The sequence below is a fragment of the Coregonus clupeaformis genome, chromosome 26, assembly GCF_020615455.1.
Source record: "Coregonus clupeaformis isolate EN_2021a chromosome 26, ASM2061545v1, whole genome shotgun sequence".
NCBI lineage: Eukaryota > Metazoa > Chordata > Actinopteri > Salmoniformes > Salmonidae > Coregonus > Coregonus clupeaformis.
In genome coordinates this window covers 9609463-9636837 of record NC_059217.1, presented here as the reverse complement: position 1 = coordinate 9636837, position 27375 = coordinate 9609463, and the positions used below count along the sequence as shown (strand labels likewise).

Genomic DNA, 27375 nt, shown 5'->3' with positions numbered 1-27375 from the left:
TTAAATTGGGGAGGACAGGCTCGTGGTAATGGCTGGAGCAGGATTGGTGGAATGGTATCAAATACACTGAACACATGGCTTCCATGGCTTCCATGTGTTTGATGCCATTCCATTTGTTTCCGTTCCAGCCATTATTATGAGCCGTCCTCCCCTCAGCAGCCTCCACTGGTGTGTGTCTGTGTGTATGTGGGTGTGTGTGTGTGTGTGTGTGTGTGTGTGTGTGTGTGTGTGTGTGTGTGTGTGTGTGTGTGTGTGTGTGTGTGTGTGTGTGTGTGCGTGCGTGCGTGCACAGATGTCAGAGTGTGTATGACCCAGTGGCCTGATGCTCACAGACAGAGCTGGTCTTTAAAGGAAGGTAGTGTTTATGAACAGGAGGGCCGTACTGACACTGACGGATGTCAGAAGGACATAAAACCTTGCTTATTAACTTTCTAACCTGCGTTGGGTAGAGGGGTTGGGAACCATGAATCACCTCTGACTTAACAAGAGGCCTGAGGGGGCCAGCAGGGGCCACTGGCCACATGGTCCTCCGCTGCCGAACTGAAACACACGTGTGGAATGGACCAGAGCGTGTCTACAGACGTCTGATCAGCTGAGGAGAGGCTGTGGTGTGATCATAGGAGCTGGTTTATGACAATAGAGAGTGGCTGTGTCCCAATTATTCACCCTTCTTCCAAAGTGTACACTTGCACACTCCCCATCATGGATTTAACAATCATGGAAACCACCCAGTAGTGGAAAAAGTACTCAATTATCATACTTGAGTAAAAGTAAAGATACCTTAATAAAAAATCACTGAAGTAAAAGTAAAAGTCACCCAGTAAAATACTACTAGAGCAAAAGTCTAAAAGTATCTGGTTTTAAATTTACTTTAGTATAGTGGTGGAAAAAGTACTAAATTGTCATACTTTAGTAAAAGTAAAAGTAAATGCTATATATCAAATTCCTCACATTAAGCAAACCAGACGACACACTTTTCTTGTATTTTTTAAATTTACGGACAGCCAGGGGCACACTCCAACACTCAGATATAATTTACAAATGCCGTATTTGTGTTTAGTGAGTCCGCCAGATCAGAGGCAGTAGGGTTATATTGATAGGTGTGTGAATTGGACCATAATGGTGTCCTGCCTGAGCATTTGAAATTTAACGAGTACCTTTTGATGTCAGGGAAAATGTATGGGAGTATATAATTCCTTTAGGAATGTAGTGGAATAAAAGTAAAAGTTGTCAAACATATAAATAGTAAAGTACAGACACCCCAAAAAACTACTTAAGTAGTATTTTAAAGTATTTTTACTTAAGCACTTTACACCAATGCTTACACCAATGCAAAGATTTTAAATGCATGTGCAAGTGCACAGTTTGGGAGAAGTTTGGAGAATCATGGCACCCTAAAAAGCCTCTCTGTCTGCTATAAGGTTACTGAGATATGTGACTGGCTCCATCATTATCAGTTGCATTGACCCCGACATACATGTTGAGCTCTATATATTATTGAAAAGAGGAAATTCTTAGCTTCAAAAAGATGTATAACCTGTGTATCAACTCAAGAAAATGTGCGCAGCAGAGCTAGTTAAAACAGAGGTAGCGTATCCTTGATCAGCTGTTTAGAGAAAATCACCCCCAAAGTTTGTTGTTAGTTTGAATTCTGCACGTTGCAATGCAGGTCCCACTGTAGAAGATATACAGTTAAGGTCGGAAGTTTACATACACCTTAGCCAAATACATTTAAACTCAGTTTTTCACAATTCCTGACATTTAATCCTAGTACAAATTCCCTGTCTTAGATCAGTTAGGATCACCACTTTATTTTAAGAATGTGAAATGTCAGAATAATAGTAGAGAGAATGATTTATTTCAGCTTTTATTTATTTCATCACATTCCCAGTGGGTCAGAAGTTTACATACACTCAATCAGTATTTGGTAGCATTGCCTTTAAATTGTTTAACTTGGGTCAAATGTTTCGGGTAGCCTTCCACATGCGTCCCACAATAAGTTGGGTGAATTTTGGCCCATTCCTCCTGACAGAGCTGGTGTAACTTTGTCAGGTTTGTAGGCCTCCTTGCTCGCACACGCTTTTTCAGCTCTGCCCACAGATTTTCTATAGGATTGAGGTCAGGGCTTTGTGATGGCCACTCCAATACCTGGACTTTGTTGTCCTTAAGCCATTTTGCCACAACTTTGTAAGTATGCTTGGGGTCATTGTCCATTTGGAAGACCCATTTGCGACCAAGCTTTAACATCCTGACTGATGTCTTGAGATGTTGCTTCAATATATCCACATAGTTTTCCTTCCTCATGATGCAATCTATTTTGTGAAGTGCACCAGTCCCTCCTGTAGCAAAGCACCCCCACAGCATGATGCTGCCACCCCCGTGCTTCACGGTTGGGATGGTGTTCTTCGGCTTGCAAGCATTCCCCTTTTTCCTCCAAACATAACAATGGTCATTATGGCAAAACAGTTCTATTTTTGTTTCATCAGACCAGAGGACATTTCTCCAAAAAGTACGATCTTTGTCCCCATGTGCAGTTACAAAACGTAGTCTGGCTTTTTTATGGCGGTTTTGGAGCAGTGGCTACTTCCTTGCTGAGTGGCCTTTCAGGTTATGTCGATATAGGATTCATTTTACTGTGGATATAGATACTTTTGTACCTGTTTCCTCCAGCATCTTCACAAGGTCCTTTGCTGTTGTTCTGGGATTGATTTGCATTTTTCGCACCAAAGTACGTACATCCACAGGTACACCTCCAATTGACTCAAATGATATCAATTTGCCTATCAGAATCTTCTAAAGCCATGACATCATTTTCTGTAATTTTCCAAGCTGTTTAAAGGCACAGTCAACTTACTGTATGTACACTTCTGACCCACTGGAATTGTGATACAGTGAATTATAAGTGAAATAATCTGTCTGTAAACAATTGTTGGAAAAATTACTTGTGTCATGCACAAAGTAGATGTCCTAACTGACTTGCCAAACTATAGTTTGTTAACAAGAAATTTGTGGAGTGGTTGAAAAACGAGTTTTAATGACTCCAACCTAAGTGTATGTAAACTTCCGACTTCAACTGTATGTCTTATTATTTGGCATCACTTGCTGGTTAGCTAGCTTGTCAGTTCGCTGTTTGCTAGCCAATGACTCGTTTTTAAGGGTGGATCTTATCATATGAGGCTTTAAAAGTGTATTTAAAGTATGATTTCGACATTCAAATGGATTGGGTTGACTAGAAAACATGTTGTTCTCGTGAATTCTGTTTTAATCCAAAAACAGGCCATTTAATATTTTTGACTAAATTAGATGTGTTTTATGCTAATGAGCTACAGCGACAAATGACAGCAAATTATAAAGCACATACACATGCATTTATTTAGTAAAAAGTCAGGTACTGCTGATAATACTGCTATCGTTGTTGAGGCAGAGGCAGAGGACATGTATGTGTAGCCCATGTATCTGATGCTGTCTGGCCAAAAAATTGTATGACATCCCAGCCCGGGGCTGGGTTTCTACTAAGCTATCCTCGTCGAGAATCAGGCTTCCCTAATACGGGCAAGCCTGGGGAAGTTCATGTCAGAAAAATAGCTAAATAGGGTGGAGACCCGGTGTAAATCAGTGACGCCTCACTACTTGTCAAACCAATCAAATGCATTGCTTGGGCAGAGCTCTAATAGTGCTCACTAGATTAGTACCGTAGGTGCAAAAGTACGTGACAATTATTTTTACAGTTATGGTAAGGATGGCTGGAAAAGTTTTTCCTCCAGGTTTTCCTCAAATTTCTGCAATGTTGCAAACTAGAATCCAGAACAACTCTCTGCAAAATGTGTCCTTCTCGGTCTGAAAACAGTGACGAACCTAACACGTAGCACCAACGGGCATGTGGGGGAGGGTTCTTGAAATGTAACATCCAATCAAAATCGGACCATACAAACGGTTTTTGCAATAAAAAATTATCCAGAGCTCCAAGGGAGGCGTGACAGCGACGTGATTTTGGAGGTACGGCAACGCGACAATACTGCTAAGCTAACATATGGAAATGTTTTAAGATGGTCATACCAAGGATAATTTTGCTATTTCAGTTTTTATATTAGGACCCCTGTAGGTATAAAAAAAATATAAAAAAAATAATTTGATGAAACATTGAATTTGGCCTTAAATACAAGATTCATACATGTTAAAACTGATTGTCAAATTTGTTTTCAAAAGGAAGTATGTTTTGAAGTGTCTGTCCTATATCTGAGCGATATCAGAAAGCTCAGGAAAAAAATATGGTACATTTTACCATGGAATTACCTGTATACCTTTGACATTGAAATGACACTTCCATAAATTTTTCAGCCTGGTACCGGGTTACCTTCAGACGAGTCCTGTGACACTTGTGGGGGTCGTAGTGCACAATCGTGTTTGTGAGAGTCGCATCTTTCCACTGAGGGGTCATATTCATTTATAGGCTAAACAGTTCGGACGCTACAGACGTTTCCATGAGAAGACGATTTTCGAGATGTCTCCTGGTCTGACAAACACCGCTGTAGCTCTGCCACCTTCCACCGCAGATGTGGAAGGCCGACATCGGTGGATGCGGTGGATTGAGACGTAGCCCATGGAAAAAAACAAATGTCTAGCTTAAACAGACACATTTTTCTGTGGATTTTTTATTTCTTTATTTATTATGCCTCAAGGGGAGAAATTATTTAAATATTATTTTTTTAAATCTTTTTTTTAATGCCCAGCTCATGAGGCCTCTTGATGATGTGAGGTATGAGGCAACTGCCTCTTCTGCCTAATGGTAAGTCCGACAGTGGTCACATACAATGCATTCAGAAAGTATTCAGAACCATTAATTAATGTTACAGACGCTCCCCATCCAACCTGACAGAGCTTGAGAGGATCTACAGAATGGGAGATACTCCCCAAATACAGGTGTGCCAAGCTTGTAGCGTCATACCCAAGAAGACTCGAGGCAGTAATCGCTGCCAAAGGTGCTTCAACAAAGTACTGAGTAAAGGGTTTGAATACTTACTGTATGTAAATGTGAGTTTTCAGTCTTTTACTTTTAATAAATTTGCAAACATTTCTAAAAACCTGTTTTTGCTTTGTCATTATGGGGTATTGTGTCTGAGAGGAGAGCCCTCTGTTGAAAATCACTCAAACACACAAACAGACAGTGTGTCTGACCTGACCTGTACACCAGAGGAAGAGTCTGCAGTCATTTGATCCCATCAATATCGATAGTAGTTTTCACTGCGCGTCGCGCAGCTCATGAGAACGCTGGAATTAGGCATACTATCAGTGATGGGCTATATTTTATCCCAGTCACATTAGTAGTGACTTGCGCCGGCAGTCACACCTTAAATGTTGTACAAAATCATTATGACTATAGTTATTATTCTTGGAACCCTATTCCCTTACTCAGTTTAAGATAGAACGCATTCAACTTAACTTGCAGACTGGTCTGGATTATTACGTTGTATAGCTACACTCCTGCTGGTTTCTGCTCTGAGCAATCAGAGTATCTGCGTTCATTAGTGCATATTTGTTGCACTATTAGCATACATTTACGGTATAATTTCAGTCGACGTAGTTATATTTACTTCATTCTTATTTGCAGCAGTATATTTAGTCTGTTTATCAGCATGTCTAACCATGTGTCATGCATTTGACGTAGGTGGTCCTCCCTGTCAGTCCATCTTGTGTTCTAGTAGTCTTATTGCAGTGACTGGTCTTACACTGTCATATGCTATTTTATTGTATGCTATTGTAGCGATCACTTCATTCTAGTCATGTATTAGTACTGGTATTAATTCATTTTCTGTGCATTTGGTTATTTTCATGTCTTACATACTAGTTCTATTGTGTTTAGGCTGCAACTCTTAATGCTGTGGTGCTAGCACATTCAGGTGTTAGCTGATATTCTTTGCTTCATTTTCTACACATGGCTGCCAATATTGCATCGTGGGAGCACGTGCTGGTTAGGCTCTGTATACATCACCTAGGTGGATGTTGTGTTACTCATGCATGGCTGTGTGTTCTGTATCTGCACATAGTGTTATGGCATGGTTGCTATTATTGCAAGAGCACACAGTGAGGTTGTGGTGACTTAGAGGGCAACACTAGCTATTCCTTCCACAGCATCTGCTTTAGCATTGCAGTACGATGGCACACCATTTTAGGATAGTAGTAAGCAAGTTTATGTGCGTTATCATGCATGCTTGTACATAGTGCGTGTGCAGGCATCTTATAACCTGATGCAACTTGTGCTGGTCCTAATGTGTGGGTGCTACATTAACTGTTCAGCAGTCAAGTAGTGTGTTATCTTGTGCTACTGGAATGGCGTTAGTCTGTCATCGGCTAAACATTACTGGGTCTTTTCATCACTTACATACAGTATATTCACAGAAGTACAGCCTAATTTTTTATTGATACTTCTGCCTAACCCTAACCCTAACCTTTCTTCCTCAGATTTTAAGTTATCACCCTGGACCTTAGTGGGGAAGCTGACGTGTATAGCTGTGCGATGACTAATCAAGGCTTGCTATAGTTTCAGCGTGTTGGATGGGCTGTTGATACTAGCATGTGCTGGGCTTGCTAAACACCCACATGGTGATCAGTGTTGGCGATCAAGCGCTCATTGCTTCTTACAGGAAGGTCTGTTAGAGCTCATTTGGAAAATCTATAGGGTCTATTTCTCTCGTTATCAGGTCATCATTTATTCTTCTCTCATGGCTTACCAGCATATACCATTAGACATTAGCCTTCAGCTCGAGTAGACTATTTGTAGGTCTAGATTATCAGGTCACTCTCACTGTGCGCACTGTACATGCTGCAGATGCATCAGCGACTGCTGAGCAATTTCAGTAGGACATTAGGCTATTTAGATAAGGTGGGTACGTAGCTAATGTTAGTTGCGGTTTTGGGGGTTTGTTAGTAATACTGTATGTTTTCTGCTATGTGATGGTATGTCATGGCTGAGCTGTGCCGCTCTGCAACTGTCTACTGTGGGGTCTTCTCTCTGTATAATATCTTCTGTTATATAACCACAAATGCCTTTTCTATTCCAATTTCAGTCGGGCAAATGCGCCTTATCATGCTCCAATAGCAGGGTTTCAGTTCATATTGGGCGTCAGGACCCTTCAGCGTGCAGTCTGCTCAAGAATCCATCTGTCTGCCTACTCTTCATGGCCTACGGAGAAGCAAAGAACATGCATATCAGAGTATCTCTCCTCTCTCTCAGTAGCACAAGTTTGAGTTCACGTTAAGGAAACAGTGTTGGGTGTACATTACGCTTTTCCAGAGGCGGTCTGTATGATGACTTTAAGGGTCCTTCAGTTTGAAAACACTAAATGTTCCTTCCCTTTAATTTTGCATGATCTCTTAAGTTCTGTTTGCATTATGGACTCTCGCATGTGGAATGTGGTCATCATCACCAGATCTAACACTGCTTTGTCCTCTCTTTCATGATATGATGCCTGCATGCTAAGCACGGGTAGCACCTGGCGAACCTCTGTTCAACATTGATGCTGGTAACCAATGACAAGATACTGGAACTCATAACGGCTCTGGTTCCATCGTCAGCGCTGAGTGCTAGCTCTGAGCTATTGGCGCCCAATTCTGCATTGGCGCTGCTACTGCTTCTCAATTGATCCTGGCTTCACTCTGATCCTCTGCTGCTACGATATTACAATTGATTTAGTCTGAGATTGTGAAACCTACCTGAGTTCTTGCAGTATTGCTACATGATTATGATTCTGTCAGCCTGTGGTCCATTAGCTATTTTGCATAGATAGAATATCCTCATACACCAAGATGACAGCTTTTTCCACCTCATGGGCTTCAGGCAATGACAAAGGTTACCTATCACCCTCACTCTATGCAAAAATGGATTCATGTTAAGGGAAGGGTGTTTTGGCTCGTACAATTTTATGAGAAGCAGTCGTCTTATGCCTTTCTACAGGTTTTTTTTACAGTTGGGGAAGACACTTCATATTCATTTCTCTTTAATCATTGCATGATCTCACGATTTTCTGATTTAATTATGGACACTCCCATGTTCACCGTGGTGGTAAAGCTAAACTAAAAGGAAAGGTTAAAGGTATGTCAGGTATCATTGCTTTCTGTTCTCTCTTCCATGTTAAGATACCTGCAATGGCGACCACTGGCCACACCAGACGATCCATTATTCATCACTGATGCTGGCAAACCAATGACGAGATACTGGGTTTCATCATGGCTCCGTCTCCTCTGCCAACGCTGTGGGCTATCTCCTGAGCTATACGCAGCCATTCATTTCTCATCGGCGCTGCTTCAACGGCTTCTCTATCTGCCCCTGCATCCACACTGAAGATCATGGGGCATGGTGCTCTGTTTCCTACGAATGCTATATTAGATTAAACTCCAGGGAGATTTTGGATGCCAAAAGTGATGAGTTCATCGGCAAGTTCCATGCCTTATTTAGTTTGCTATGTCGGCGTTCAGCCCACAGTCAATAGAATTGCTTTGGTGGTTATCGTAATAAAGTTAAGTGCATATTAGCACAGGTGGTTGGATGGGTGCTTATTGCTTAGGTTGCTATAGTCGATATTTCATGTAGGCCACAGATGATTAGGCTACTCATATAGTTCAGTGATAGCACCTGGCGGTGCTTCTTTAGGGCGGCTGGGTTCACACTGCTATGTGGCAGACAGGCAGATGGTCACATGTGCCAAGATGAAGCTCATCTTTCCTCAAGCGAGGGTACCCGGCGGTACATAACATGGGGTAGATGGAGTTATACATGGTTAACATTCTACTTAGGACTCATTTGCATGATAGGATTACTTTAGGTGGTCATTCGATAATATTTCAACAGTGCTTCTGTCGTAGCTACACATAGTCGTCTGGCGTAAGGTTTTGGGGATTGGTATAGCTTACCGTATTCACTGCCCGTAGGCTATGTTTTATGTGGATGCTTTGCTCGGGCAGTGAGTTACCCTGAAGTAGCAGAGCCTATATCGCCAAGATTTGCATGATTCATTACTGATTAAATGGTTAAAAATATTTCTACGAGGCGCTTTCTTTCTGAAATGACTTTTGGAACAGCCTGCTTGCACACTCCACTGACTGCCATAATGATAGATAATAGAGATGGAAGAGAAAGGAGGAGGAGAAATATGTCCTGCCAATGTTCATACAACAAACCCATTCTTCCCCTAATTGTCTTGTGTGGAGTGTTGTAGTGATTGGCAACCCAATCCCTCTGAAACCAAAACCTAGCCGGGCTCATGACATTTCTTTAACATCACCAGATTACTAAATTGTTCCCATCATCACCCCTCTCTTTATTACAGTGAATTGTTTGGACCCGTGTCTGAGAGGGGAAAACACGCACACACACGCTGTGTCACATGCCAAACCCACCCAAATCACTCTACTTCAGCAGCATTCTACCTCTACTGTAAGTGAGTCACTGGTTAAAGTGGCAATATGTAACTTTTTGGGCGATCGGACCAAATTCACATAGAAATATTTGTTATAGATCTATCATTTCATTTGAAAGCAAGTCTAAGATCTGATCTATGTGCGCTATTTCTATGCTTCCGGTTCTTAAGTTTTGTTTTTGCATCTTTTACTTTCGGTTTTGTACACCAACTACAAACAGCTGAAACAACAATATTTGGGGTTATGGAAAATATATTTCACACTATAGTAGCTTATTTTGTCACCTAAACTGAAATTAGGCGAACTATTTGAGTTTTAGCAATCAGGAAATGGCGGAGCATAGTGCAACTCAAATACAGACCTAATAATGCCATAGAGTAGACAGTCTACTGGCCTGGCTCTCACAGCAGGAGACAGGCTAGAAACCTCAGCTGGATCACAGCTAACATAACATGGGAAGGATGATGAGCTACCTGGCTCTACACTGCAGCCAGCTCTAGCAAAGGTGAAACTCTAAATCCATATTAGACCTTTTCAAAGCAAAATAACTACCAGGAGTGTGTATATGTGTGTATGTGTGTGTGTGCCTGCTTGCGTGTGTGTGAAAGCTAGATGTAAACTTATACTATCAAGACGTGCCCAACACATTACAAGCACAGTAGGTGTATCATCACTTTGTATTCTCACTAGGATGTTCCATAATGTAACAGTGTAGGTGATGCAGAGCTGTTACAACAACCTTTATGTATCGTCCTGTATAGTCTACTGCCAGCCAACACCTCACTAAAAGGTGTGGAAACCCCAATGATGTACAGTATATAAACATACAGTATATATGTCTATGAGAAAAACCCAGGAAGGAGAGACTCCAGTTTATAGAGCTGTAAACTATCATCAGCTCTGATGTCATCAACGTCAGACAGCCACAATAATGAGTCTCTTTCAGGAAGAACCAGTGACTCGCTCGGTTGAGACATGGTCATTCGAATCAGAGACTGCTTTGCTAGCGGTGATTGGAATATGTTCAGAGAATCCGCAGATAACATCGACGAGCTAACCACCTCTGTCACTGGCTTCATTAGGAATTGCATCGTCAGGGCCTTCCGAGTGACGCAGTGGTCTAAGGCACTGCATCGCAGTGCTAGCTGTGCCACTAGAGATCCTGGTTTGAGTCCAGGCTCTGTCGCAGCTGGCCGCGACCGGGAGACCCATGGGGTGGCGCACAATTGGCCCAGCGTCGTCCAGGTTAGGGGAGGGTTTGGCAGGCAGGGATGTTCTTGTCCCATCGCGCACTAGCGACTCCTGAGGCGGGACGGGCGCAGTGCACGCTGACATGGTCGCCAGGTGTAGAGTGTTTCCTCCGACACATTGGTGCGGCTGGCTTCCGGATTAAGCGGGCATTGTGTCAAGAAGCAGTGCGGCTCAGTTGGGTTGTGTTTCGGAGGATGCACGGCTCTTGACCTTCGCCTCTCCCGTGTCCGTACGGGAGTTGCAGCGATTTGATAAGACTGTAACTACCAATTGGATACCACAAAATTGGGGAGAAAAAGGGCAAAAAAAAGAACATCAAAAAGAAAAAAGGAAATGCATCGTCAACGTTGTCCCCACAATGAAGGTTCGCTGCTTCCCCAATCAAAAGCCCTGGATTAACACAGAGGTTGGCACTAAGCTAAAGGACAGGGGTACACACACACACAAGGCTATCACAGACAACCCTGAGGCTATAGATGAGGACAGGAACAAGTACAAGAAGTCCCGCTACGACCTCTGCAGAGTCATCAAACGAGCAAAAGGACAATATAGGAATAAGGTAGCAGGGGCTACAGTCCCACATCTTAAGATGACCACCATCATTCCTGTTCCCAAGAACTCTAAGGCTTCATGCCACATGAGTGGCTGTAGCACTCACATCGGTAATCATGAAGTGCTTTGAAAGGCTGGTTATGGCACACATCAACTCCATCATCCCAGACACCCTAGACCCACCCTAATTTGCATACCGCCCCAACAGATCCATAGGTGACGCAATCTCCATTGCACTGCACACTGCCCTCACCCACCTAGATAAGAGGAATATCTATGTGAGAATGATGCTCATTGACTACAGCTCAGCGTTCAACACCATTGTTCCCTCCAAGCTCGTCACCAAGCTTAGGACCCTGGGACTGAACACCTCCCTCTGCAACTGGATCCTGAACTTCCTGACGGGCCACCCCCAGGTGGTGAGGGTAGGCAACATCACCTCCGCCACGCTGACCCTCAACATTGGGGCCCTCAGGGGTGCGTGCTTAGTCCCCTCCTGTACACCCTGTTTACCTACGACTGCGTGGCCATGCACGACTCCAACACCATCATCAAGTTTGCTGACGACACAACGGTAGTAGGTCTGATCACCGATGACGATGAGAGAGCCTACATGGAGGAGGTCAGTGACCTGGCAGTGTGGCGCCAGAACAACAACCTCTCCCTCAACGTCAGTAAGACCAAGGAGCTGATCGTGGACAACAGGAAACGAGGAGTGGCGATCACGCCCCCATCCACATCGATGGGGCAGCAGTAGAGTGGGTCGAGAGCTTCAAGTTCCTCGATGTCCAAATCACTAAGTATTTTAAATGGTTCACACTCGCACAGTCGTGAAGAGGGCGCGACAGCGCCTCTTCCCCATCAGGAGGAAGGCCCGGTAAATCGTTAAAGACTCCAGCCAACCAAGCCATAGACTGTTCTCTCTGCTTCCTCATGGGAACCAGTACCGGTGCTTCAAGTCTGACACCAACAGGCTCCTGAACAGCTTCTATTCCCAAGCCATATACTAAATATACAGAAAAAATATATAAACGCAACATGCAACAATTTCAAAGATTTTACTGAGTTTTAGTTCATATAGGAAATCAGTCAATTGAAATACATTCATTAGGCCCTGATCTATGGGTTTCATATAACTGGGAATATAGATATGCATCTGTTGGTCACAGATACCTTTTAAAAAAGTTAGGGTCGTGGATCAGTAAACCAGTCAGTATCTGGTGTGACCACCATTTTCCTCATGCAGCGCAACACATCTCCTTAGCATAGAGTTGATCAGGCTGTTGATTGTGGCCTGTTGAATGTTGTCCCACTCTGCTTCAATGGCTGTGCGAAGTTGCTGGATATTGGTGGGAACTGAAATACGCTGTCGTACACGTCGATCCAGAGCATCCTAAACATGCTTGATGCGTGACATGTCTGGGGAGTATGTAGGCCATGGAAGAACTGGGACATTTTCAGCTTCCAGGAATTGTGTACAGATCCTTGCGACATGGGGCCATGCATTATCCTGATGAAACATGAGGTGATGGCGGCGGATGAATGGCACGACTATGGGCCTCAGGATCTCGTCACGGTATCTCTGTGCATTCAAATTACTATCGATAAAATACAATTGTGTTCGTTGTTCGTAGCTTATGCCTGCCCTTACCATAACCTCACTTCCGCCATGGGGCACTCTGTTCACAATGTTGACATCAGCAAACCGCTCGCCCACACAATGCCATACACATGGTCTGCGGTTGTGAGGCCAGTTGAACGTACTGCCAAATTCTGTAAAACGACGTTGGAGGCGAGTTATGGTAGAGAAATGAACAATTCTCTGGCAACAGCTCTGGTGCACATTCCTGCAGTCAGCAGGCCAATTGCACGCTCCCTCATAACTTGAGACATCTGAGGCATTGTGTTGTGTGTCAAAACTGCACATTTTAGAGTGGCCTTTTATTGTCCCCAGCACAAGGTGCACCTGTGTAATGATCATGCTGTTTAGTCAGCTTCTTGATATGCCACACCTGTCAGGTGGATGGATTATTTTGGCAAAGGAGAAATGCTCACTAACTGGGATGTAAACAAATTTGAACACACCATTTGAGAGAAATAAGAACATTTCCTTGATCTTTTATTTCAGCTCATGAAACATGGGACCAACACTTTAAATGTTGCTTTTATATATTTCACACTCATTTAATTTGCTAACATATAACATGCCCACACATTTATACTGACTACCTCTATTGCTCCAGTATACCTGCACATTGTAAATATGGTATTGGAACTGACCCTGTATATAGCTTACTTACTTTTTCATGTTCTTCTTATTTTTACTTATTGTGTGTTTTTGTTTTACCTTATGTTATTTTTAGTACTACATTGATATTGATTACTGCATTGGTGGGTTTAGAGTTTGCAAGAAATACATTTCACTGTACTTGTGCACGTGACATTAAACCTTGAAACTTTCCTGCAAATGGAGTATGCAGGTTGACTTGGCTGCTGTCATTGGACCTGAATGGTGTCTGCTCGACGAATCAAAACCACACTCTGCCTCCAGACACAACACTGGCAAATCAGCATGCTTCCATCAGATAACAGAGACAGATGTTAGCAAGCACAGCTGAACAGCTACCCGGACTAATTGCATTGACCCCCGCCCCCCTTTTTTTTTTTTTTTACGCTGTTGCTACTCACTGTTTATTATCTATTATCTATGCATAGTCACTTTACCCCTACCTACATGTACATACAGTGGCAAGAAAAAGTATGTGAACCCTTTATAATTACCTGGATTTCTGAATAAATTGGTCAAAAATGTGATCTGATCTTCATCTAAGTCACAACAATAGACATACACAGTCTGCTTAAACTAATAACACACAAACAATTATACTTTTTCATGTCTTTATTGAACACTGTGTAAACATTCACAGTGCAGGGTGGGAAAAGTATGTGAACCCTTGGATTGAATAACTGGTTGACCCTCCTTTGGCAGCAATAACCTCGACAAAATGTTTTCTGTAGTTGCAGATCAGACCTGCACAACGGTCAGGAGGAATTTTGGACCATTCCTCTTTACAAAACTGTTTCAGTTCAGCAATATTCCTGGGGTGTCTGGTGTGAACCGCTCTCTTGAGGTCATGCCACAGCATCTCAAACGGGTTGCGGTCAGGACTCTGACTGGGCCACTCCAGAAGGCGTATTTTCTTCTGTTGAAGCCATTCTGTTGTTGATTTACTTCTGTTTTCTGGGTCGTTGTCCTATTGCATCACCCAACTTCTGTTGAGTTTCAATTGGCAGACAGATAGCCTTACATTCTCCTACAAAATGTCTTGATAAACTTGGGAATTCATTTTTCTGTCGATGATAGCAAGCTGTCCAGGCCCTGAGGCAGCAAAGCAGCCCCAAACCATGATGCTCCCTCCACCATACAGTTGGGATGAGGTTTTGATGTGTGCTGTGCCTTTTTTTCTCCATACATAGTGTTGTGTGTTCCTTCCAAACAACTCAACGTTAGTGTAATCTGTCCACAGAATATTTTGCCAGTAGCGCTGTGGAACATCCAGGTGCTCTTTTGCGAACTTCAGACATGCAGCAATGTTGTCTTCTTCCATCGTGTCCTCCCATGAACAGAATTCTTGTTTAGTGTTTTATGTATTGTAAACTCGTCAACAGAGATGTTAGCATGTTCCAGAGATTTCTGTAAGTCTTTAGCTGACACTCTAGGATTCTCCTTAACCTCATTGAGCATTCTGTGCTGTGCTCTTGCAGTCATCTTTGCAGGAAGGCCACTCCTAGGGAGAGTAGCAACTGTGCTGAACTTTCTCCATTCATAGACAATTTGTCTTCCCGTGGACTAATGAACATCAAGGCTTTTAGAGATACTTTTGTAACCCTTTCCAGCTTTATGCAAGTCAACAATTCTTAATCTTAGGTCTTCTAAGATCTTCAGGCAATGCTTCTTGTGAATAGCAAGCTCACATTTTGTGAGTGTTTTTTATAGGGCAGGGCAGCTCTAACCAACATCTCCAATCTCGTCTCATTGATTGGACTCCAGGTTAGCTGACTCCTGACTCCAATTAGCTTTTGGAGGTTATTAGCCTAGGGGTTTACATACTTTTTCCAACCTACACTGTGAATGTTTAAATTATGTATTCAATATAGACAAGAAAAATAAAATAATTTGTGTGATATTAGTTTAAGCACACTGTGTGTGTCTGTTGTTGTGATTTAGATGAAGAGCAGATCAAATTTTATGACCAATTTATACAGAAATCCAGGTAATTCCAAAGGGTTCACATACGTTTTCTTGCCACTGTATTACCTCAATTACCTCGACTAACCTGTAGCCCCGCACATTGACTCGGTACCGGTACCCCCTGTATATAGCCTCGTTATTGTTATTTTATTGTTGCTCTTTTATTTTTTACTTAAATTTATTTAGTCAATATTTTTCTTAACTCTTATTTTTCTTAAAACTGCATTGTTGGTTAAGGGCTTATAAGTAAGCATTTCACGGTAAGGTCTACACATGTTGTATTCGGCACATGTGACAAATAACATTTGATTTGATTTTGATTTGATTTGAGCGCTGCTGATATACAAACAGTACAGGATTCCTTCTGCCTTGGCTTGAATAAGATCTTAGCCACTGTATGGAAGGCATAGCAGAGTGGAACAGCCGATACACACAAACAACACAGGACCAGTGACGTGAATTGTGGTCCAAAGTGCATGGAGTAAACCACATTGACACAACTGGACAAATCAGCATCACATTGGTTCATCTTTGTCCCATCCATGTCGCTACATGTAAGTCACAACTGTGTCATTCTAACTGGCATGTTAATCTCTGTTTGTTTGTTTGTTTGTTCGTCTGTGTACATCACTGTTTGTATATGTGTGTGGGGTGTTTGCTATCTCTCACCTGAGCTGTTCCAAGTGGAGGAGGCCACCACACTGGGGTCCTCAAACCCTGTAGAGAGAGGAGAGATCATATGGTTAGTGGGTTGTTTCTATCTGAAGTACTACTGCTATAAGCATACCCAGCCATCACCTGGGTCTCAAGATGTCTCAAGACATGTTGATGGCTGGTTATGAGGCTCTACTGAGACCCAAAATGAAGTGGCATCGGGGTATCGTGGTATCACTCGACATTAGTCAGTTCCACAGACAGAGAGAAAAGCAAACTTCAGACACCCCCTGATGCCTCTTGAGTGAGTTTTACATTTTAAATGAAGAGATCAAATCAAATCAAATGCATTGGTCACATACACATGGTTAGCAGATGTTGTTGTGAGTGTAGCGAAATGCTTGTGCTTCTAGTTCCGACAGTGCAGCAATATCTAGCAAGTAATATCGAACAGTTCCACAACGAAAGCCTAATACACACAAATCTAAGTAAAGGAATGGAATAAGAATATATACATATATGGATGAGCAATGTCATTGTCAGAGTGGCATAGGTGAAAACAGATAAAAACAGTCAAAACAGTTCATCCTTGGGTAATAATACTAATGTTATTACTGAAGGCCAGAGGCCAGTAATATCAGATAGGGAACATCATAGAGTCATGCCCCAGTAGGCTACAATATTATTAATACCTGACGACAGACAACTCTCCTCTCTGCCTGCATCCCAAATGGTACCCTTTTCCCTATGGGACCCTTTTCAAAAGTAGTGCACTATATAGGGAATAGGGTGCCATTTGTGACTCAAACTATGTTTCATAACCAGATATTAGGCTGCAGGCAGAGTAAACTATTCACATCCACTGTCCACAGGCCAAGAGATGATATCTGTCCAATGTAATATCTCTGCACTGGACAATAAACAGTGAGTTTACAGCAGGAGGCAGAAGCAGTGGGGTGGGGGATATTCTCTCTCTCTCTCTCTCTCTCTCTCTCTCTCTCTCTCTCTCTCTCTCTCTCTCTCTCTCTCTCTCTCTCTCTCTCTCTCTCTCTCGCCCTCTCTCTCTCTCTCTCTCTCTCTCTCTCTCTCTCTCTCTCTCTCTCTCTCTCTCTCTCTCTCTCTCTCTCTCTCTCTCTCTCTCTCTCTCACTCTCGCTCTCTCTCTCTCTCTCTCTCTCTCTCTCTCTCTCTCTCTCACTCTCGCCCTCTCTCTCTCACACACACACACACAGATTACCACCCTTTCTCCAGACTTCCACTTCTTCCCTCTCACTGCACCCCTATCTTTCAGCCACTCTTTCTCTACACTCTCTCTCATGTTTCTCTTTCTCTCCCTCTATCTGTGTGTCTCTCTGTGATGAAGTGAGTTCCCACAGCCATGTTGGAGTGAGTGTGTTTAATGGGACAGACTCCCACAGCCTCTCTGCAGGTTACTGTGTTTCTTTAATTTGACGGATGGACAGGTTGCTGACAGACGGACAGACAGACAGACATGGGCCTTCTCTGTCACAGCCTCAGACTGTACTGTATGTAACTTTACTGGAGCCACCCCTGCTCACCAGAACCTTTCAAACAGACTCAGTGTACTCACTCACTTCACTGTCCTATCTATCATATATCATACAGTATACTGTACACTATCCTCCAGTAGCAAAATATGAGAATCAAAATCAAACACAACATTAGCAAGGTCTCATTTTTATAAATGTCCTGATTAAAATAACACATATATGCAGGGGCGCAACTTTCACTGTGGATGGAGGGGTCATGTCCCCCCCCCACATTCTTAAATTGCATTTTTGTGTTTATTCGCAGTGCTCAGTTAGTATTGTAACTGACATGTAACTTTAGCTAATGTTTAATCTCCTCTCAACTGAGGTGAATGAATAAGCTATGCTAGCTAGTAGCTACCACAGCCAGGTCAGCTCTAGTCTCTAGTTATCTGTCAGATACCGATATGAGGCGCCTATTATTACTATCTAACAGCTGTTGTTTGTATGGAAATGTTTTGTAGCCTTTGTTTTGTCTCTAAATTAACTTCGCCAGCTTTTGCCAGTTGATGTACAGTTAGAGAGAGTAGGTTGGCCAAAAATTGGCTAACGTTAGCTATTCTTTTTGTCTCAATCACACTGAATCAAATGATGAAACCATCAGCCAAATGATTGAAGGTTGATATTCTGACGTTTTTTTCAGTGCAATGTGAGTTTTATTAGTCAGTATGGCAATATACCGTTATTGATCTGTCAGTTTCCCTAGCTAATTTCCTAACTTTCACATTGACACAGTAATAAACAGCTCTAACGTTACAGGCTTCACTGTCATGGTGCACGGGACCGATTTCTTCATCCCGCTTCCGCCTGCACCCTCAGGCTTTCGGTCCGACTCCCACCCGCTACCGCAAGAACTGGTCCCAAACCCAACTGTACTGTCACGACTTCCGCCGAGGCTGCCCCCCCTCCTGGTTCGGGCAGGCTTCGGTGTTCGTCGTCACCGGAGTACTAGCTACTGCCGATCCCATTCTCATCACTCCACTTGTCATGTTGTCAATCACACACACCTGGTGCTCATTCCCCTAATTCGTATGTATATACAGTGGGGGAAAAAAGTATTTAGTCAGCCACCAATTGTGCAAGTTCTCCCACTTAAAAAGATGAGAGAGGCCTGTAATTTTCATCATAGGTACACGTCAACTATGACAGACAAAATGAGAAAAGATCCAGAAAATCACATTGTAGGATTTTTAATGAATTTATTTGCAAATTATGGTGGAAAATAAGTATTTGGTCAATAACAAAAGTTTCTCAATACTTTGTTATATACCCTTTGTTGGCAATGACACAGGTCAAACGTTTTCTGTAAGTCTTCACAAGGTTTTCACACACTGTTGCTGGGATTTTGGCCCATTCCTCCATGCAGATCTCCTCTAGAGCAGTGATGTTTTGGGGCTGTCGCTGGGCAACACGGACTTTCAACTCCCTCCAAATATTTTCTATGGGGTTGAGATCTGGAGACTGGCTAGGCCACTCCAGGACCTTGAAATGCTTCTTACGAAGCCACTCCTTCGTTGCCCGGGCGGTGTGTTTGGGATCATTGTCATGCTGAAAGACCCAGCCACGTTTCATCTTCAATGCCCTTGCTGATGGAAGGAGGTTTTCACTCAAAATTTCACGATACATGGCCCCATTCATTCTTTCCTTTACACGGATCAGTCGTCCTGGTCCCTTTGCAGAAAAACAGCCCCAGAGCATGATGTTTCCACCCCCATGCTTCACAGTAGGTATGGTGTTCTTTGGATGCAACTCAGCATTCTTTGTCCTCCAAACACGACGAGTTGAGTTTTTACCAAAAAGTTATATTTTGGTTTCATCTGACCATATGACATTCTCCCAATCCTCTTCTGGATCATCCAAATGCACTCTAGCAAACTTCAGACGGGCCTGGACATGTACTGGCTTAAGCAGGGGGACAAGTCTTGCACTGCAGGATTTGAGTCCCTGGCGGCGTGTTTCTGATGGTAGGCTTTGTTACATTGGTCCCAGCTCTCTGCAGATCATTCACTAGGTCCCCTCGTGTGGTTCTGGGATTTTTGCTCACCGTTCTTGTGATCATTTTGACCCCACGGGGTGAGATCTTGCGTGGAGCCCCAGATCGAGGGAGATTATCAGTGGTCTTGTATGTCTTCCATTTCCTAATAATTGCTCCCACAGTTGATTTCTTCAAACCAAGCTGCTTACCTATTGCAGATTCAGTCTTCCCAGCCTGGTGCAGGTCTACAATTCTGTTTCTGGTGTCCTTTGACAGCTCTTTGGTCTTGGCCATAGTGGAGTTTGGAGTGTGACTGTTTGAGGTTGTGGACAGGTGTCTTTTATACTGATAACAAGTTCAAACAGGTGCCATTAATACAGGTAACGAGTGGAGGACAGAGGAGCCTCTTAAAGAAGAAGTTACAGGTCTGTGAGAGCCAGAAATCTTGCTTGTTTTTAGGTGACCAAATACTTATTTTCCACCATAATTTGCAAATAAATTCATAAAAAATCCTACAATGTGATTTTCTTGATTTTTTATCTCAATTTGTCTGTCATAGTTGACGTGTACCTATGATGAAAATCACAGGCCTCTCTCATCTTTTTAAGTGGGAGAACTTGCACAATTGGTGGCTGACTAAATACTCTCAAGCCCAACTAGGAAAGGTGGCTACTGAAGTTGAAGCAGCAAATTCTGCGTCGTCTTTCTGACCGCCCACAGCATGAAAAATGCTGACAGCGCTGCAATGATCTCTGTCGGGACCTGCAGGTCCTGCAGGCATCCCGCGGGAATGCAGCTCTAGTGTAGTCAATACACAACACTATGCTCATCATGTCTTAGCAGGATCATATGGTGACAGGGGTCCCAGCAGGGTCAGGCAGCCAGGGAAGACCAGTCTGTGACAGAGGTGAGGTGAATTTTTGCAGATACAACACTTTATTCTCTCTGTGCAACAAACACTGGACATGCCAGTGCATGCTATTTTAAGGCAGTTTGACAAACCTCCAAAGTTGATTTCCAAACTGTATCAAAGATTGATAGAGGCTTTTCCCGATGACACAAAACATGTAAAATAAAAATGTGAGGAAGACCTGGGAGACGCTATTGATGATGATGAATGGATACAGATATGTTTGAATGCCCAGTCATGTTCATATCATCTCAGACATAAATTACTATAGTTTAAGACCATTCACAGAACGTATATGCCAGTGAAACTGAATTACATGCACTCAGAAATGTAATTCCTCTGCTGGAGGTGTAAAACACAAAAGGTGGGCATTTGTTATGGTCTTGTGAAGGCTGGCTGAATTCTGGCAAAGAGTATGTACTTTTATCTCAGCATGTCTACAGATTCTCCCTTCTCCCTGTTTTTGTTTGCATGGAAATGTTGATACTAGAGACTTATCTGAAGAAACGGTTTAACCTGGCATTTATTGCGGCTAAGTAATGCATTGCCATTAATTGGAATGTTGGTTATCCTCCCACAATGTCAAGTTATGTATCACTAGATTTGATTTATTACAGGATTAAGGGTATACTGGGCAACTTTCATAAGGTCTGGATGCCTTATATGGAATACAGTACAACTAAAGAAGTCTGTTGTAAACATGCCCACGTCAGGGGAGATACCTATTTCGGCAATCCCTAGCTGCTGGGCTGCTCATTCCTGGCCCTGGGGGTCTGCCATACTGTTGGTTGTCACTCTGGCCTTGGCCTAACACACCCGAAACCAATAATGAATGTTTCACTAAGATCCTAAAGCTGAGTGGGGTGTGTTGGGTTGGGGCGCTGCAAGGTGGTGGACCCCTAGGGACAGGATGGGGCGACCCAGCTATATTGTGTGCAAGTAAAAAGAGCTCTACAGTACTATTAGTCCTATGAGATTAATTATATGGAGGATTTGCTGTTTCTGTTTGTTAATGTATATTTGAGGTGTGTGTTTTTTTTTGTTTCCAAACCTTTCCCTTGGGAATTACAATAATTAAAGGTGTGAACTGGGAACTAAATTGTGTTGGGAGTTGAGTTATTGACTAGACTGGTGGGGGTCGGACATGCAGGCTGGCTGGTCGGTCTGGCTGACATTTGATTTGAGGATGTCAATAAAGACAATCAAAAGTCTTTGTATTTTTCAAGAGTTGTTCATTTCTTAGGCTATTGGTTAAAGGTGCAACACAATATTTATTATTGAATTACCTTTGATCTAGTTATATTTATATACATATTTCATAATGATCTCTTACCTAGCTTGATGACTGTTGGCATTTTTGCTTACTTTTTGTTCTAAATAGAGACGGCATATTGGAATGTGTAAAAATGCAGGAAATTAGCTTTAGATGCCCCAAAACATTCTAAAACCAAAGTGGCGCCCCTGCATTTATTACATTTTACTAACAGCAGCTGTGCCAGCTGGGTTCAGCGCAGAGGGACATGGCAGTGAGAGTGGAGTGGCAGAGTGTGAGTCTGTAGAGGACCTATGAGAGCTGTGGTGGGACTGAATGGGAGGTGTTAATTGGGTGATAATCTGCGGTTGAATGTGTGGCATGTTGGGAGGAATTAAAGAGCCCAGTGCAGCTCAGCGTAGTGTCATGAAATTAGCCTGGGCTAATGAGGCTGCATGGTGTAGGCCTGCTGCACCTGTTAGTGTGGCAGGCAGACAGGCAGGCTGATGAGATGAGGCTATGCTGCTATATAACATGGCTATAAACCAGAGGAGGCTGGTGGGTGGAGCTATAGGAGGACGGGGTCATTGTAATGGCTGGAATGGAATAAATGGAACGGTATCAAACACATTGAATATATGGAAACCACATTTGACTCTGTTCAATTTATTCCATTCTAGCCATAACAATGAGCCCATCCTCCTATAGCTCCTCCCACCAGCCTACTCTGATATAAACACTGTTACATTAACATGACTGTAAAAAACACCACAACATTTTAATCAGGTATAATTCAACACATTAAAATGAGTGTTGGTGGAATGTTTAGGCAGTTAGCCCCACTCACACTTGTGGGGGTTGGTGATACTGCTGTGGGTGCTCGATCTGGAAGGGAGTTGTAGTTTTACCCTAACTAATGAAACTACAAACATTGTCTTGTGAGTTATAACGTAGACCAGTTTTTGTGATTTAATCATATTAAGAAAACTCCAGAAGGAGGAAAGGTGAGAGGGGAGGGAGGAGAGAGAAAAGAAGAGGGGAGAAGGGAAAGATGAGAGAGAAGAGAGGAGTCACGGCCCGTTGGCTCTCCTAACACAGTGAAGCCAGTGAAGCGGAGCCAGGTGAGGACCCTACAGAGGAAGTGGAGAGAGGGAGAAAAGAGGAGAGGGAAGAAAGAGGAGAGGGCGGCTAGGTAAGTGTACTATAGAGGGGCCTGTAAAGGGGGCCAGTTTAAGGAAAAGCTATCCCGTCTGGTCCGTCCCGGGTAATATCAAACCAGATGAGAGGCCCTGTTATCCCTCCTCCGTTTAGAGAACATCTGCAAGCTACCCCAACCCAACCCCCGTCATTACACAATCAAGAAATATCTGGGAAATTGCAGGGTAATTTGGAGATTTGCTAATGAAGGCCTAAAAATAGGGCCTGGTTAGAGCCGGTCACAGTGGCTGATCCTGGACCAGCAAGGATGAAACATAAACAGAACAAAAATTCAGGTCGGGAAACAAAGGAAACAGCTGACTCTGGTTCAGTGGTTCTGCTGTTACTGCAGGTGTGGCAAGGTGACGCTACGTACACATACACACACACGACACACGCATGAACATAAGACGCATACACAACCATGACGCACACACTCAAGCTTGTATACACACACACACTCGCACACACATACCACACGCACACACACCCTGCTGGAATCAGATTGATTCACTTAGGTACGCTAAAATGTACAATGGAATACTTGATTGTCGGAAGAAGTTAATAGAGGTATTTTCCTTTTGTTCTAAGTGTGGAAAAAGAAACCATTGTAATACCTCAGTCATTGAACACGATCAAATAAACTGCATTTGTAGCACATTTGGCTTCGGATGATGTGAGAGATACAGTACGTAAATTAAGCTCTCCTCTTGGATTCTGCAGCAGTGGTCTCAGTATTCAAACAGGCTACCACCTCACATCAGAGCATCTCATCAGGCAGATCTCTCACACTATATTCCATGAGCAACATGTCTGATCCCTCCAGCTGTATTTAGATAATGATAATAAAATCGCACAGCGACGTGAGCTTATTCTATAAAAATACTTTCTTCAGATTTTATGCAGCTCTACTGTGAAAGCACCACATGTGATGTTGTAACAAGTAGAACAGACAGAGTGTCAGCCAAGGTGGGAATAGAGGAATACAATAAAATCAGAAATGTGGATATGGATGGCGGCTAATATGATCGTATGATGTGGGTCTCATGTCCTTCATGCGGTGTGTGTGTGTGTATGTGTATGTGTATGTGGTTGATGGATCAGCTCTCCTACATTATCATTAAGGGATCCCTAGCTTCTCCTCCCCTCATATTTGCTGAATAATGTAACTATTCAATTGAGGGGTATCCTATAATACCCAGGAAGAATAACAAACCAACATCTTAACTGGCCATCGGTTTTTCGCATTAGAAGTGGGTTGTGCAACGTTGATCCGGGATATGTCCTCTCTCCAGATTCTCTCTCCTCGTGTCCTAGTGGAATGCTGGCATGGAGATGGAAGTTTAAACACTTCTCTGGAAAACCAGTCATCGTTAAAGAAGAGTGGGTGCAGGATGGGCTGCAGTGTTTGGAGGGGTGTGCCACTGTGCATATGTCCAGAGACTGCAGCCATGTAGCCTACAGCTCCTCAAACTGCCTCAAACTGCCTTCATTAATGATTTGAGTAATTAAGCTTTCGGAGGAGAGAATAAAGACTTTTCACGAAGAAGGGATGAAGAGAGGAGAGGGGGAAAACACAGAGCTGATGAAGGCGCTCGTAAACTGCGCGTTGTGAGGTGGACTCTGGTCTCACTCTGCTCTGAGCAGGTTTGTATTGGTGGGAGCTCTGCTCCACTGTCACTGTCACTGTCCTGATATGAATAACGGTTACACTGGACAGACCAGGCCCGAGCAACACAGGAACGCCTGCCTGAGAGACACATGGCCACAGAAGGAGCAGGAGGAAAGAGAGAAGGAAAAACAATGACGCTCTCACCTTCGTGATGGAACGTGAGAAGGTGGAGGATGAGATGAGGATGGAGGCGGTGGGTAAGGACTGAGTAGTGTGTGTGTGTGAGAGTGTGTGTTTGCGTGTGTGTGTTGAGGGGTATTAGTTGCAGTGTAGTACTTGGCTGGTCAACTCAAGCATTGCAGAATGAAAGAGGAACAGCCCAGGGATACAGTGTTCACCTGAACGCACCACAGGCAGCGGAACACAGGAACTAACTGACCCCCCTGTCCCATCACAGGAAGCACAGCGGTAACTCAATAACACCATAGGGAGAGAATGAGAGGGAGAGAGAGGGAAAGAGAGAGATAGGGCGAAAGAGAGAGGTAAAGAGAGTTAAAAGCAGAGGGGTAGAGGAAGAGAGAGAGAGAGAGAGAGAGAGAGAGAGAGAGAGAGAGAGAGAGAGAGAGAGAGAGAGAGAGAGAGAAGGCTGTACAGGTCAGTGAACGAGGTACGGAGGAGAGACAGAAGGTGTACAACAAGGCCCTTTCAGAAGAACAGAATAAACAACAGGAAAGGCGGGAAAATAAAGAATAAGTGAGAGACAAATCCAGCACTAACATACTGAACTGAACTGAACATGACAACCAGTGGTGAAACGTTGCATAAAACAGCAGTCTGCTGCCCACAGAAAGTTTGCCATCTCTCTGTAAAAAACCCAAACTGACATTTGTGGCCCACTTCATGGCTGTTTCCAGAATGTCCACAACATTTAAAAGTCCCTTCTGTCAGTCAGTGGCTCTGTCAAACCCATAATGGGGGTTGAATCCCAGTACTAGCTCGTTCTGATGGTCAGTCAATCACACACACGCATGCACACACACACTACTACCCCCCCACATCCCCATCCAACTCCCCCCACCCCCATTATTAGCTTAGCGTGTTAGCATTTCCTGCAGACCACATTAGAGGATCACGCTGTTTACATTACAGTCTGGTGCCACGTTCAGACAACTCTGTTTGTCCAGACATGTAGCATGTCACAGAGAGACGTGTACCGTGTCATAGACGAGGGGTTGCCTTACGGTTTAATGACTGCAGGGCTCACGGCGTAGCTGTACCCCCTGGGTTCGGATTACGACAGATTTAGGGGCGCCTAGTCAGAAATGGCACAGGCACGTTAGCACCTACTGTAGAGCTTATTTGTTTTACCCTTGACAGGATGACACACAGGAAGGAGTGTGTGTGTTTGTGTTTTTGTGTGTGCCTTTTTGTGTGCCTGTGTGTGTGTGTGTGATGCGTGGAAATCTGATCAGTACTGAAATCCTGACGTCATCTGAAGCAGCAGGGTGTGTCTGTCTGTCTGTGTCTGCCTGCCTGTCTGTCTGTCGTTGCATGCGTACAACACGCCCCACTGACAGATAATATCCCATGGGATCATAGTGAGAATTCCTGGATTCCTCCCTGCTGATCTATCCCATGGAGAGGGCAGGGCAGATGGGAATCTTGGAAGCCCAGGATAAAATGACTGGATTTAAATATCATTTAGATTTAGACATCATGATGACCTGAGACTGGGATCAATTCCAAAACCATTCCGTATGCTGATCGGAATTTTTGAATTTCCACTGTGATTTGAATCTCTGCCTTTGTTTGTAAATCAGTTCATGATTAATCTTCAGTGCAACAATCAGCGACAGAACACTCTCTAGTAATTTAGAGATGACTATATAATCTGAAGCTTTGATTAGAATTTGATTAATGTATTCTGAGAGTTGAGCAAGATGATTTGTAATTGGAGGAGAAATGTTCCATTATTATTAACCACAATCCCTCTGACTTGTCTTTCATCAGTGTGTCTTCCTGGCGCACACACACACATATGCAGGCACACACAAACACACTTGTCAGCACTCTCATTACCTCACACCCAGTATTGTTCTTTTTTACTGGGCTGTCAGAGCCCCCAACAGGGTCTGTCCTAAAATGACAGCCAGCTGTAGAGAGAGAGACAGACTGACAGACCTCTTTACTGATGGACAAAGGGATTTTACTGTACTTCATTCGTTTTTCAAATATGGAAAATATTGGATTGACTATAGGTACAGTATACAATGCCTTCAGAAAGTATTCACACCTCTTGACTTCTTCCACATTTTGTGTTACAGACTGAATTTAAAATGGGTTAAATTGAGATTTTGTGTCACGGGCCTACACACAATACCCCATAATCTCAAAAGGGAATTATGTTTTTCAAAAAATAAAATATATGTATATAAAAAATGAAAAGCTTGAGTCAATAAGTATTCAACCCCTTTGTTATGGCAAGCCTAAATAAGTTCAGGAGTAAAACCGTGCTTAAGAAGTCACATAATAAGTTGCATGGACTCACTCTGTGTGCAATAATAGCGTTTAACATGATTTTTAATGACTACCTCATCTCTGTACCCCACACATACAACTATCTGTAAGGTCCCTCAGTCGAGCAGTGCATTTCAAACACACATTCAACCACAAAGACCAGGGAGGCACAGTTAGAAAGATATGGCATATAGAAGCAAACCGGATGGACATAATGAAAATGATCGGAGAGGTTGAGAG

At 43.2% G+C, this 27375-nt stretch overlaps 1 protein-coding gene across 1 annotated transcript in view; it reads right to left on the bottom strand.

The window, feature by feature from the left end:
* LOC121540445 (inactive tyrosine-protein kinase transmembrane receptor ROR1-like) overlaps nt 1-27375 on the bottom strand; it is a 196435-nt gene that overhangs the window by 52452 nt on the left and 116608 nt on the right. Inside the window, exon 2 of the mRNA XM_041849316.2 lies at nt 16139-16186. Coding sequence (XP_041705250.1) covers nt 16139-16186 — 48 coding nt within the window. The remainder of the gene's footprint in view (nt 1-16138; nt 16187-27375) is intronic.